General features: G+C 43.3%; 1 protein-coding gene across 1 annotated transcript in view; it reads right to left on the reverse strand.

The window, feature by feature from the left end:
* Nucleotides 1–12,500, reverse strand: part of LOC127005703 (roundabout homolog 2-like) — a gene marked incomplete at its 5' end in the record, with an annotated part of 160,774 nt that overhangs the window by 27,436 nt on the left and 120,838 nt on the right. Inside the window, 5 exons of the mRNA XM_050874820.1 lie at nucleotides 2,394–2,614; nucleotides 5,282–5,525; nucleotides 8,202–8,427; nucleotides 10,047–10,257; nucleotides 11,960–12,069. Of these exons, the coding sequence (XP_050730777.1) occupies nucleotides 2,394–2,614; nucleotides 5,282–5,525; nucleotides 8,202–8,427; nucleotides 10,047–10,257; nucleotides 11,960–12,069 (1,012 nt within the window). The remainder of the gene's footprint in view (nucleotides 1–2,393; nucleotides 2,615–5,281; nucleotides 5,526–8,201; nucleotides 8,428–10,046; nucleotides 10,258–11,959; nucleotides 12,070–12,500) is intronic.

Genomic DNA, 12,500 nt, shown 5'->3' on the forward strand with positions numbered 1-12,500 from the left:
TAAAATGGATTTGAGGGTCGAAACTGAGGAGGAGGAGGAGGAGGAAGGGCATTCTGTCAGTAAGGCCTCCTCCATCCATGGGCAGCAATGACGAGGAAGAGGAGGACGAGGAGGAGGAGGAGGAGGAGTAAAAAAACAGTGATTAGACAGAGTAATCAACTTGAGTGCATACCATGAAGGGAGGAGGAGGAGGAGGAGGAGGAGGAGGAGGAGGAGGAGGAGGAGGAAGGATGAAGGACACAGGACACTTGCCTAAAGCACTCGCCTCCCCCTCCTGTTTTTTCCTCCTGCTCCTCCTCCTCCTCCTCCTCCTGTTGCTGCCTCTCATTCCTTGCTTTTGTGAGTGACGTGAAGGAGGAAAAAGAATGGAAGAAAGGAAAGGAAGGAAGGAAGGAAGGAAGGAAGGAAGGAACAGAAAAAAATATAACGATTGAAAGAATGAAGAAGGGAAGGAAGAAAAAATGAAGTAAAGGAGGAAGAAAAAGAAAAGGATAACATAAGTTGTAGATGACTCGAAAGAAGAAAAAAATAGAATGAATGATCGAAAAAATGAAAAAAAGAGGAAAATACGATAAAAATAAATCATGGATGGAAAGAAAGGAGAAAAATAATGAAAAAATGAAAAGAAATATACGAAGGAAAGAAAGGAGGAAGAGAGGCACGAAGGGAAAAAAGGAAGAAGGAGGATGAAAATATGAGAGGAAGAGAAGGAATGAAAGAAATAAACGAAGAAAAAGAGAAAGGAAGAGAAAGAAAGGGAAGAAAAAGGAATAAACAAAGAAAAAAGGGAGGAGGAAAAGGACCAAAAGAAAGAAGAAAAATACGAGGGGAAGAGAAATAAGGAAAGAAGAAAAGGAAGACAATAAGAAAGAAAGAGAATAAAGAAAGAAGAAAAGGAAGAGAAAGGAAGAAAAGGAAGACATTAAGAAAGAAAGAGAATAAGGAAAGAAGAAAAGGAAGAGAAAGGGAAGACAATAAGAAAGAAAGAGAATAAGGAAAGAAGAAAAGGAAGAGAAAGGAAGAAAAGGAAGACAATAAGAAAGAAAGAGAATAAGGAAAGAAGAAAAGGAAGAGAAAGGAAGAAAAGGAAGACAATAAGAAAGAAAGAGAATAAGGAAAGAAGAAAAGGAAGACAATAAGAAAGAAAGAGAATAAGGAAAGAAGAAAAGGAAGAGAAAGGAAGAAAGGGAAGACAATAAGAAAGAGAATAAGGAAAGAAGAAAAGGAAGAGAAAGGAAGAAAAGGAAAACAATAAGAAAGAGAATAAGGAAAGAAGAAAAGGAAGAGAAAGGGAAGACAATAAGAAAGGAAGAGAATAAGGAAAGAAGAAAAGGAGGAGATAGGAAGAAAAAGGAAGAGAAGGAATAAACAGAAAATATGGAGAAAGAGAATAAGGAAGAAAAAAAGAAGAAAAAAAGAAAGGAAGAAAAAAAGAAGAAAACGCGCGTACTCCTGCAATCCGTTTATTCCTTCTTCCTTTTTTTCCTCCTTCCCTTCCTGTCTTTGTTTACGACGGAGAGAAAGAAAGAAAGCCAGTCTCTCTCTCTCTCTCTCTCTCTCTCTCTCTCTCTGTGTGTGTGTGTGTGTGTGTTGTTCGCTTCCGCAACACACACACACACACACACACACAGACAAAAACACAACCACACAGACTGACTGACTAGGTAAATCTCTCTCTCTCTCTCTCTCAGGTCCAACAATCTTACCTTTTTTCCTACTTTCAATCTTCTCTCCTTGACCTTTCTCTTGTTTTTGTTTTCGTTTCTGATATTAACAACCCTCTTTATATTCCTCGTCTCCTTACATCTTCTTACAGGTTACGGAAAAGGAGGGGGAGGAGGAGGAGGAGGAGGAGGAGGAGGAAAATTTGACATACATTTTCCACAGTACTCAGCGCCCATCCCCTTCTCGTCCTTTCGTCGCCGGTAGCAAAGAGATAAACAAAGCGACGTAGGAGACGAAAGAATAGACAAAGAGGAGGAAGAGGAGACAAACAACATAGAAACGAAGAAGAGGAGGAGGAAGATAAGCAACAACATCTCCCGTATTCACTGCCCATGACCTTCTCCTTCTCGCATCATCGAAGAAAAGAGAGATACTCACCGCCCATGACCCTCTTCTCGTTCCTCTCGCATCATCGAAGAAAGAAAAGAAAGATACAGAAAGAGATGAAAAAGAAGACGAAACGAGGAGGAGGAATAGGGAGAAAAGGAAGAACAGAAGACAATCAACATTCTAGTACTCACCGCCCATGACCCGCTTCTCGTTCCTCTCGCATCATCGAAGAAAGAATAAAAGAAAGATACAGAAAGAGATGAAAAAGAAGACGAAGACAAGGAGGAGGAATAAGAAGAAAAGGAAGTACAGAAGACAAACAACATTCTAGTACTCACCGCCCATGACCCGCTTCTCGTTCTCTCTCCGCCTGTAGCACACCACGGCCACGAAGACGGCCAGCGCCAGGAATCCCGCGCCGCCCACCGCCGCGATGAACCACGCCTCGCGCAGCACCGCCAGCACCGGGGACGTCACGCGCCGCGCCTCGTCCGTGCCGCCGCCCGCCGCGGGGTCCTGCAGCCACGTGTGTCCGCCGCTGCTGGGACCCGGACCCGCCCTGGGGAAAGAGGTGTGAAGGTAAGGTGGGGGGTGTATACTATGACTACGCATGACCTCGGTGCGTATCTCCGTCACATTTCTGGTCCTTGCGTGTTATAGTGGCGTTATTTGACTAGATTTTTCGTTTTTGTTAGATGTAAGTGTAGGATGACTATAAAAGAAAAGAAGGAGAGGAAGGCATTATACAGTGAATAAGAACAAAAAAATAAACATATGGAAAAGTGAAGTGTCAGGAGAAACGGAAGGGAAAATTGAAAGAAAAGTATGAGTAGTGAAAATATGGAATAGCAACTACCTTGGCAGTAATGAAAAAAGAAGGAAATATGAAAAGGGCAGGAGAAAAAGAGAGAGCGAGCCTGAATATAGAAAATAAGGGAAAAAAAGGAAAACGGGAAGAAGACGGAAAATATACTGTTTAAGATGAATAAAAAACAAAACAAAAGAAAACTGGGAGGTACAGGAAAAATACGAGAGAAATACAGAAAGAGACAAAGAAAAGACAAAAATGACGGCAAAAGAAAAACGAAAAGAGGAAAAACGGAAAGAAAATGAAAATGGATAAAAAAAAAAATCAAGACTAAAAAGAGAAGTAGGAATAAAAGGAAGGGAAAACAGAGAAACAAAGATAAGAAGAAAAGGGGATAGAAAAACAAAGATAACAAGAAAATGACGCAGAAAAATAAGGAAAAAGAGGGGAAAATGAGGGAAAAATTTATATTGTTTGGCAAGATGGACGTGTGAGTGACGGGTGGATGGGAAGAAGTGAACAGTAAAATAAAAAGGGTGATGGAGATGGATGAGGTGCAGGGAGATAGCACAGGATAGGAGGGGGAGGGAGGGAGGGAGAGAGGAGGGAGGGAAGGATAAAGGAAGAAGGTAAGAAGGGAAGTAATACATGAAGAGAGGAAAGAAAAGAAAGAAGAAAGAGGGAGAAAAGGAAGGAAGGAAGGAAGGATGATAAATATGAAGATAGGAGGAACGGAGAGAAAAAAAGGAAGGAAGGAAAGGAAGGATAAAGGAAGAAGGAAAGAAGGGAAGCAATACATGAAGAGAGGAAAGAAAAGAAAGGAGAAAGAAGGAGAGAAGGAAGGAAGAAAGGATGATAAATGAGGATAGGAGAAAAAGGAGAGAAAAAAGGAAGGAAGGAAGGGAAGGATAAAGGAAGGAAAGAAGGAAGTAATACATGAAGAGAGGAAAGAAAAAAAAGAAGAAAGAGGGAGAAAAGGAAGGAAGGAAGGATGATAAATATGAGGATAGGAGAAAAAGGAGGGAAAAAAGGAAGGAAGGAAGGAAGAAAGGGATAAAATAGGTAGTTAATAGGGTAAGAAGGGAAGAAGGAAGGAATTAAGGAAGAAAGGAAGGCGGAAAAAATGGAAGTAAAGAAGGATAGGAAGAATAAAAGTAAGAAGAAAGGAGGAGACGAGAGTAAGAAGTAAAGACTGGGAGGAAAGTAGGAAGGGAGGGAGGGAGAGAAGAACGAAAAAGTAGATGAAAGAATTAAAGAAAAAAGAATGAAAAAATATTGCGAACAGGAAAAAAAAAAAAAAAAAAAAAAAAACTTCCCCCAAAAATAAAGAACGAAATGAAGAAGAATGAAGAAGATGAAGAAGAAGAAAAAGAAGAAGAAGAAGAAGAGGAAGCAGAAGATACAAAGTGAATGAGAACAAAAAAAGAAACAATAAGAACCAGATTATCAAACAAACCAAAGGAGGAGGAGGAGGAGGAGGAGGAGGAGGAGGAGGAGGATTGAAAGGAAGAACATAAGAAAGAAAACGAAGAAAGAGACGAAGAAATAAAAGAATAAAGGAGGAAGCAGATAAAAGAAGAAGAGGAGGAGGAGGAGGAGGAGGAGGAGGACAAAAGACTGAAGAGGAGAAAAAAAAGATAAAGAATAAGAAGAAAAGCAGAAGCGAAGGAGATGAAAAGAAATAGAATAAAAGAGAGAGAGAGAGAGAGAGAGAGAGAGAGAGAGAGAGAGAGAGAGAGAGAGAGAGAGAGAGAGAGAGAGAGAGAGAGAGAGAGAGAGAGAGAGAGAGAGAGAGAGAGAGAGGATAAAAATATTAAAAGACACAGAGAAATGCAAACAAGGGGAACAGAAGAGAGGGGAAGAATAAATAATGTGATGAAGAAGAATAGAAAGAAAGAAAGAAAGGAAGAAAGAAAGAAAGAAAGAAGGAGAGAAAAATGGAGTTGGTAAAGAAATCTTGCCTTTGATCAAGAGAGAGAGAGAGAGAGAGAGAGAGAGAGAGAGAGAGAGAGAGAGAGAGAGAGAGAGAGAGAGAGAGAAATAAAAGTGTTACTGTAAAGAAACTCGAAAGATGACAACGAATAGTTAAATCTCTCTCTCTCTCTCTCCCTTCCCCCTTCCTTTCCTTCTCCCTTCTTTTATCTTCCTCTCTCTGTCTCTTAACTTTCTCCACCTCTTGCAATGTCTTCCTATTTCCTCTCCTTCCATTTCTTTCTCTCTTCCTCCCTTCCATCACCTACTCTTCCTTTCCCTCTTCTCTCCCTTCTTCCTTATCTCCCTCTCTCTTTCTAACTTTTTCTCCATCTATCATTCCCCTTTCCATCTCTCTCTCTCTCTCTCCCTTTGTAACCCTTTCTTTCTTTCCCCTTCCCCTTACTTCACCTCCCTTTCCATCCCCTATTCCTCTCCTTCCTTTACCTGGTGTGGGCGGCGGCGGAGGCGGTGTAGAGGGCGCCGAAGGTCAGGTTATGTAAGGTGATGCTGCGCTGCGAGCCGGGCACGGTCAGGTTGGCGTGCGGCTGAGTGCGGTTGAGGAAAAGCCAGATGGAGTAGCGGGTGAGGCGGCCGTTGGTATGAGCCGGGGAGGGCGGGCGCCAGGACAGGACCACGCTGCTGCCGTTCAGGACCAGGGACTCCACTCCTGAGGGCGGCGCCGACGGGACTAGGGGCGTGAGGAGAGGGGGAGAACACGATATTATAGGGACAGAGATATGGACGGAAGGTTACACACACACACACACACACACACACACACACACACACACACACACACCCACACACACACACACACACACACACGCGCAAATATTGACACACCAAGTTCTCCACGTTCAAAATTAGTGACTTCATTCTGAGGGCGGTAACAGAAGGAAAGATACAAGATTACACACACACACACACACACACACACACACACACACACACACACACACACACACACACAGACTGACACAAATGCAGACACTCCCGAGGGCGACGCTGAAGGGGTTGTGGGCGTGGATATAGAGGGAGAATCAGGGGTGTGGAGTAGGGTATAAAAAATTTCGACTCCGACCCTGACTCCAAATAAATATAGACGGAGAACACAATAATAAAGGAGGATAAAGACAACAGATGATCACAAACACATACGCACACCACTCTAGCAAATGTGACATGTGTGACTTTGAAGTAGAAGACTTAAAACATTTCCTGCTGCACCGCAAACAATACTCAGCAAAGGCACACACATTTGTACAACAGCCATACAAGGAAGACACAGACTAACACCTACATGACATTTACTACTCAAAAATAGCAATAAAGAAAGCGAGAAAATAGATGAAAGGAAAAGTTACTTGAAAAAACTCTGGAAATAAAGACGAGTTCAGAAGACTACGGGTCGTATTATAAAACATTTCGTCGCCCAGGTTCACATATTTGACATGGCTTTCGTAGGAGCTGTAGGCCTTTCCAGGGGTAGTTTTATGACCCTGGTAGTAGTTTGACCCTTCTTCTGTACCGTGAACCTTAAAAAACACTCATGAAAAGCAGATTGATCCCCTCTTTGACCTTTAGAAATAGTTGATGTGAGAAGCGATGGTGTCTTAAAATGCGGACAGAAAACACAATTGCAAAATCAGTGAAAAAAATACAGATGTCAAGTGAAAACTGAAAAATAAAATAAAAGTTGAAGCACGAGAACACTGAGTGAACAGAAAATCCGGGAGCCGTTGCAAAGGCATATCCCGCGACCACATCTGATCTGATCTGTATTTAAGAGTAAGGGCTCCACTCCTAATACTGAGGGGGCCGCGTGAACGAGAAAAAGGGTGAAGGAAGATGATACAAGGGATGATGAAGCGAGGACACAAGATTCCAAACACGACTAAACACACTCCAGGCTGCTTTGGTTTACACTGGAGACTCAATTCCTGAAGGGGGCGCAGAAGGAACTTTGTGCGTAGGAGAATAGAGGAGGAAAAAAAGTGATGATTTGAAGAGGTAGAGAGGATGGAATATTACACACACACACACACACACACACACACACACACACACACACACACACACACACACACACACACACACTGCTCTTTCTCTTCTACTTCTCGTTCTTCTTCATAATCATCTTTTTCTTCTTCTTCTTCTTCCTCTCATTTTACTTGTTGCATTAGTACCTGTATTTCTCTCTTTCTTTCTTCCCTTCTCTCTCTATTCCTTCTTTCTAATTCTTACTTCCTTATCATTTATTTTGTCTTATTATGCATATTTATCAGTTTACATACTAATTTTGTTCTATTTATTTCCTCCTTCCTCTCTTCCTCATTCTTAATATTTAAACACTTAAGTTCATGTAATTTTCTCTGGTTTATTTGTTCATTCCTCATGTTTATTTCTCGCTCTAATCACATGTTACCTCTCCTTGCTATTCTCTCTCTCTCTCTCTCTCTTCTTTTCTTCCTCCTGCTTTCGTCTCTTCCTTCCTTTTATTTCCATCATTCCTATATTCTTCCTTCCTCCCTTTCTCTCTTTCTCTTCCTTCCTTCCTTCCTTCCTTCCTTCCTCCCTTTCCTTCCTTCCTTTCTTTCTTTCTTTCTTTCTTTCTTCCTTCCTTCCTTCCTTCCTTCTTAAGTGTCCATGAATTTTCTCTCTCACATTATTTTCAAGACTTTACACACACACACACACACACACACACACACACACACACACACAAGGAAATTTCTCTTCCACACACATACACACACACATTACCGTACACACACAATTACACACACACACACACACACACACACACACACACACACACACACACACACACACACACATTATTATTTAACAGCCGTGAAAACATTAAGTGTAAGCGATACCGAACATTAATTTTTGTAAACTCCTGCTGCTTCTGTAAGGTTCTCTCTCTCTCTCTCTTATTCTTTATTTTTCCTTACTATTTCTTTCTCTTTTTCTATATTACTTTAATCTTTCTTCCAATTGTTATCTTCTTTCTTTTTCTTTCTTTCTTTCTTTCTCTCTCTATGTTCCTTTTATTCTTATTTTCCTGCTCTCCCTTTCCCTCTCTCTTATCTTATTCCCCAATTCCGAGCGCCCCATCGTCTCTCTCTCTCTCTCTCTCTCTCTCTCTCTCTCTCTCTCCCTTTTCCTCCTTCTTTTCCTTTATTCTAATTCGTACCTTCTCCCTTCTCCCACTTCTTATTCTCCCTCCCTTCTCTCTCTCCCCTTCTCCCCCCCTTACCTCCCCCCTCTCCTTCACCCTCCCTTTTCCAAACCTAACTTTCCCCTCCTCCTCTCCTACTCTCTTTCTGCCCCTCCCCCCTCTCCCTCTCTCCTTACTCACCATCTTCTTTGGTCCGTTCCACGCGGGAGTTGGAGGGGTGTCCGTGGATGCGTCCGTGGAAGGGCACCACCAGGAACTCGTACTCCGTGTACTTGCCGAGGTCCGTGAGCGTGGCCGCCTCCTGGGCCTCGCGCGGCACTGTCTGGGAGCGGAAGACGTGCGGCGCGTGGTCCAGGTCGCGGTAACGCACGTAGAAGCCCTCCATGTACTCGCCGTACTCCTTCACCTGCGGGGAAGGAAACAGGAGTATAAGGAGTCTGCAGGAGGCCGGCAGTGTTGTGCAAGGCAGCTCCTGCAAGCCTAACCCACCCAGCACCACCATCCATGACCTTGTAACTCCTTTCCGAATGGAAGGGAAGGGGAACAGAAGGGGCCTCGTCACGGCAGAACAAGGCTGCGAAATACCGAGCGAGAAAACTAGAACAGATAAAAGGGGAGAGAATAGGGAGCAGGGAGGAAAGAGGTGAGGGTCACCGCGGGGGTAACCCGAGTCCTTGGAGGGGTCACCTTTGTCCGACCCTAGTGTTCGCACTGTTGAGGGGGGTCAGGGATGGCAGCAGGGGAAAATATATATATAGATATATATATATATATATATATATATATATATATATATATATATATATATATATATATATATATATATATATATATATATATAATTTTTTTTCCGTTGTTTCCAAAAGGTGAAAAGTTACAGGTCCACGAAATGAAAAAAAAGTAATGTCGGGCAGAAGACGAGTCCTGTTTTTTCCCCGCCGCCGCGCCTGACTCGTGTTCGTGTAGCACGGAGCATTTTTTGTGACAATATTTCTTTTACTAGGAAGAAGCTCAGGGAAGGTCAGGGGTCACGGCGGCGGCGGGGAAAATGGAACCTGACCTCCGCCGCGACAGTAAAAGAAATAACGTCACCGTTTTTTTTATTGCTGCGAAAAGTTGAAAAAATGTGTGTAAGGAACACGCACAGAGCGTTCGTGTTCGGTATTCGTATTGGAACACACAGGAATACCGCATCTGGGTCACAACACCCAAAACAGTTACTATCGGTCTTGACTCGGAAAATTCATATATGCTTCCTTACTAATGACTTTCTATACAACAAAGTGAGGTCATTCTTTGTTGATGTATACCATAAGGTGCTGGCTATCATGCGTCTGAAGATACCCTAAACTGGACCTAACCTAACAAAACCACAAACAGGAGTTATTTACTTTATATATCTTTCTTTTATTTTACTTTATCTTGACGGTGGTGTGGGAGTGTGTGGGGAAGTGCGATGAGGCAGTGAGGTTGGAAAAGGGTGCGAGGGAGGATGACGAGCAGAGAGAGAGGGCGAGAGAAACAGGAAGGGAAGGGAAGGGAAGGAAGGTCATCGGCATTATATGGACGGTATAAACAGGTCATTACAGAGGAGAAATTTTACGACTATGCGGTTCTGTGTTGGGGTGAGGGCCAATACTATGGTGAGAGAGAGAGAGAGAGAGAGAGAGAGAGAGAGAGAGAGAGAGAGAGAGAGAGAGAGAGAGAGAGAGAGAGAGAGAGAGAGAGAGAGAGAGAGAGAGAGAGAGAGAGAGAGAGAGAGAATTTTCCTAGGTCAATCTATTCATATTACTCTACTTGTCCATCCATCTATTAATCTATCTATACCTACCTGTTTATCAATCTATCAACATCTATCTACCTGTCTATTAATCTATCTAGTTATCTCTATATACCTTTCTCTACCCATTTTTGTCTATCAGTCAATCAATTTATCTATTTACATTTGGCTTACCTGTCTGTCTATCAATCTATCTATCCATCAATCAATCAATTCTGCTTCATCCACACCCTTCTTCCACTAACCTTCCACGTCAGTCTGATGGAGGTGGATGACAGGGGGGTGGGGGGGAGCAGGGTGACCAGGGGGTGGGACAGCACGGCGCGCACCTGGGGGTCTTCCTCGCTCCCCGCGCCGCCCCCCAGCCCGCCGCCACCACCCCCGCCGCCGCCGCCCGTGGTAAGCAGCGGGCCGGACACCACCGAGGCCACAGACACCCCCTGCATGTTCATGGCCCTGGGGGAGAGAAGGGTGTTAAGAATGGGGATGGTGGGGCATGGGAAGAAATGGGGGATATGGGGAAATAGGGAAAAGGAAAGGGAAATAGGGAAAAGGGAAGGGAAATAGGGAAAAGGGAAGGGAAATAGGGAAAACGGAAGGGAAATGGGGAAAAGGGAAATAGGGAAAACGGAAGGGAAATGGGGAAAAGGGAAATAGGGAAAAGGGAAGGGAAATAGGAAAAAGGGAAGGGAAATAGGGAAAAGGGAAGGGAAATAGGAAAAGGGAACGGAAATACGGAAGAGGGAAGGGAAATAGGGGAATGGGAAGGGAAATACGAAAAAAAGAAGGGAAATAGGGAAAAGGGAAGGGAAATAGGGAAAAGGGAAGGGAAATGGGGAAAAGGGAAGGGAAATGGGGAAAAGGGAAGGGAAATAGGGAAAAGGGAAGGGAAATGGGGAAAAGGGAAGGGAAATAGGGAAAAGGGAAGGGAAATAGGAAAAAGGGAAGGGAAATGGGGAAAAGGGAAGGGAAATAGGGAAAAGGGAATGGAAATAGGGAAAAGGGAAGGGAAATAGGGAAAAGGGAAGGGAAATAGGAAAAAGGGAATGGAAATAGGGAAAAGGGAAGGGAAATAGGGAAAAGGGAAGGGAAATAGGAAAAAGGGAATGGAAATAGGGAAAAGGGAAGGGAAACGGAAAAAAATGGCGGTAAGGGGATGAGAATGCATCCTTAGAAATAAAGAAAAACAAAAGGGAAAGGAAAAAAAGGGAAAAATTAAGGAAAACAAGGAAAAGACGGCGGTGAAAGGGAGGAGAATGTAACCTAAGAAATAGAGGAAAACAAAAGGGAAAAGGGAAAGAAGGGGGAAAAGAGGAAAACAGGGAAAAGATGGCGGTGGAAGGGAGGAAAATGCAACCTTACAAATAGAGGAAAACAAAAGGGGAAAAGGGAAAGAAGGGGGAAAAGAGGAAAACAGGGAAAAGATGGCGGTGGAAGGGAGGAAAATGCAACCTTACAAATGGAGAAAAAAAAAGGGGAAAAGGGAAAGAAGGGGGAAAAGAGGAAAACGAGGAAAACAGGGAAAAGATGGCGATGAAAGGGAGGAGAATGCAACCTTAGAAATTGAGGAAAACAAAAGGGAAAAGGGAAAGAAGGGGGAAAAGAGGAAAACGAGGAAAACAGGGAAAAGATGGTGGTAAACAGGAGGAGAATGCAACCTTAGAAATAGAGGTAAAAACAAAAGAGAAAAAGTTAAAGGAAAGAAGAGGGAAAACAAAGGAAAACAAGGAAAAACAGGAAAAAACAGGGACACAAGAGGAAAAAAAACTGGAGCAACCCAGCAACAAACGAGCGCAGGGTGAAGGAAAAAGAAGGAAAAAAAGGATAAAAAGGAAAAATAAGCATGTGAAAAGGGGACAAAACAGGAGGAAAAACAGGAAAAAACAGGGACACAAGAGGAAAACACTGGAGCAACACAGCAAAAAAACGAGTGCAGGGGCGGGAACAAGAAGGAAAAATAAGCATGTGAAAAGGGGACAAAAACGAGGAGAGAAAGAAAAGCATGAAAATGAGGAAAACAAGGACAAAAAACACGGAAAATAGATAAAACCGTGGCAAAAAGGGGCTAGAAAAGGTGAAGAAAAGAGAAAAGAGAAGAAAAGAAGAAAAAAGAAAAGAAAAAGGAAAAAAAACAAGAGAGTAACATGTCCCAGCTCACCTGACGAGGGCGCGGTACTGCGTGTTTGGCCTGAGCCCAGTGAGCGTGTAGGCCGTGGCGGGCACGTGTTCCCCCAGCTGACGCCAGGACCCTGACCCGCCGCCCCACACCTGGAACACACGGCAGACAGGTGAACACACACACACACACAGGTACACACATATATGGATAAACACACATGAAGAGCTACACACGGATACACACACACACACAAATACGTAGACAAACTGGTACACACACACACACACACACACACACACACACACACACACACACACACACACACACACACACACACGTACACACATATATGGATAAACACACACGAACAGCTACACACACACACACACACACACACAAATACGTAGACAAACTAGTACACACACACACACACACACACACACACACACACACACACACACACACACACACACACACACACACACACACACACACATATATATGGATAAACACACATGGACAGCTACACACGGGAAAATGTATACATGGGAGATACACACACACACAAATACGAAAACAA

This window comes from Eriocheir sinensis, chromosome 30 (genome assembly GCF_024679095.1).
Source record: "Eriocheir sinensis breed Jianghai 21 chromosome 30, ASM2467909v1, whole genome shotgun sequence".
In the NCBI taxonomy this organism is placed as follows: Eukaryota; Metazoa; Arthropoda; class Malacostraca; order Decapoda; family Varunidae; genus Eriocheir; species Eriocheir sinensis.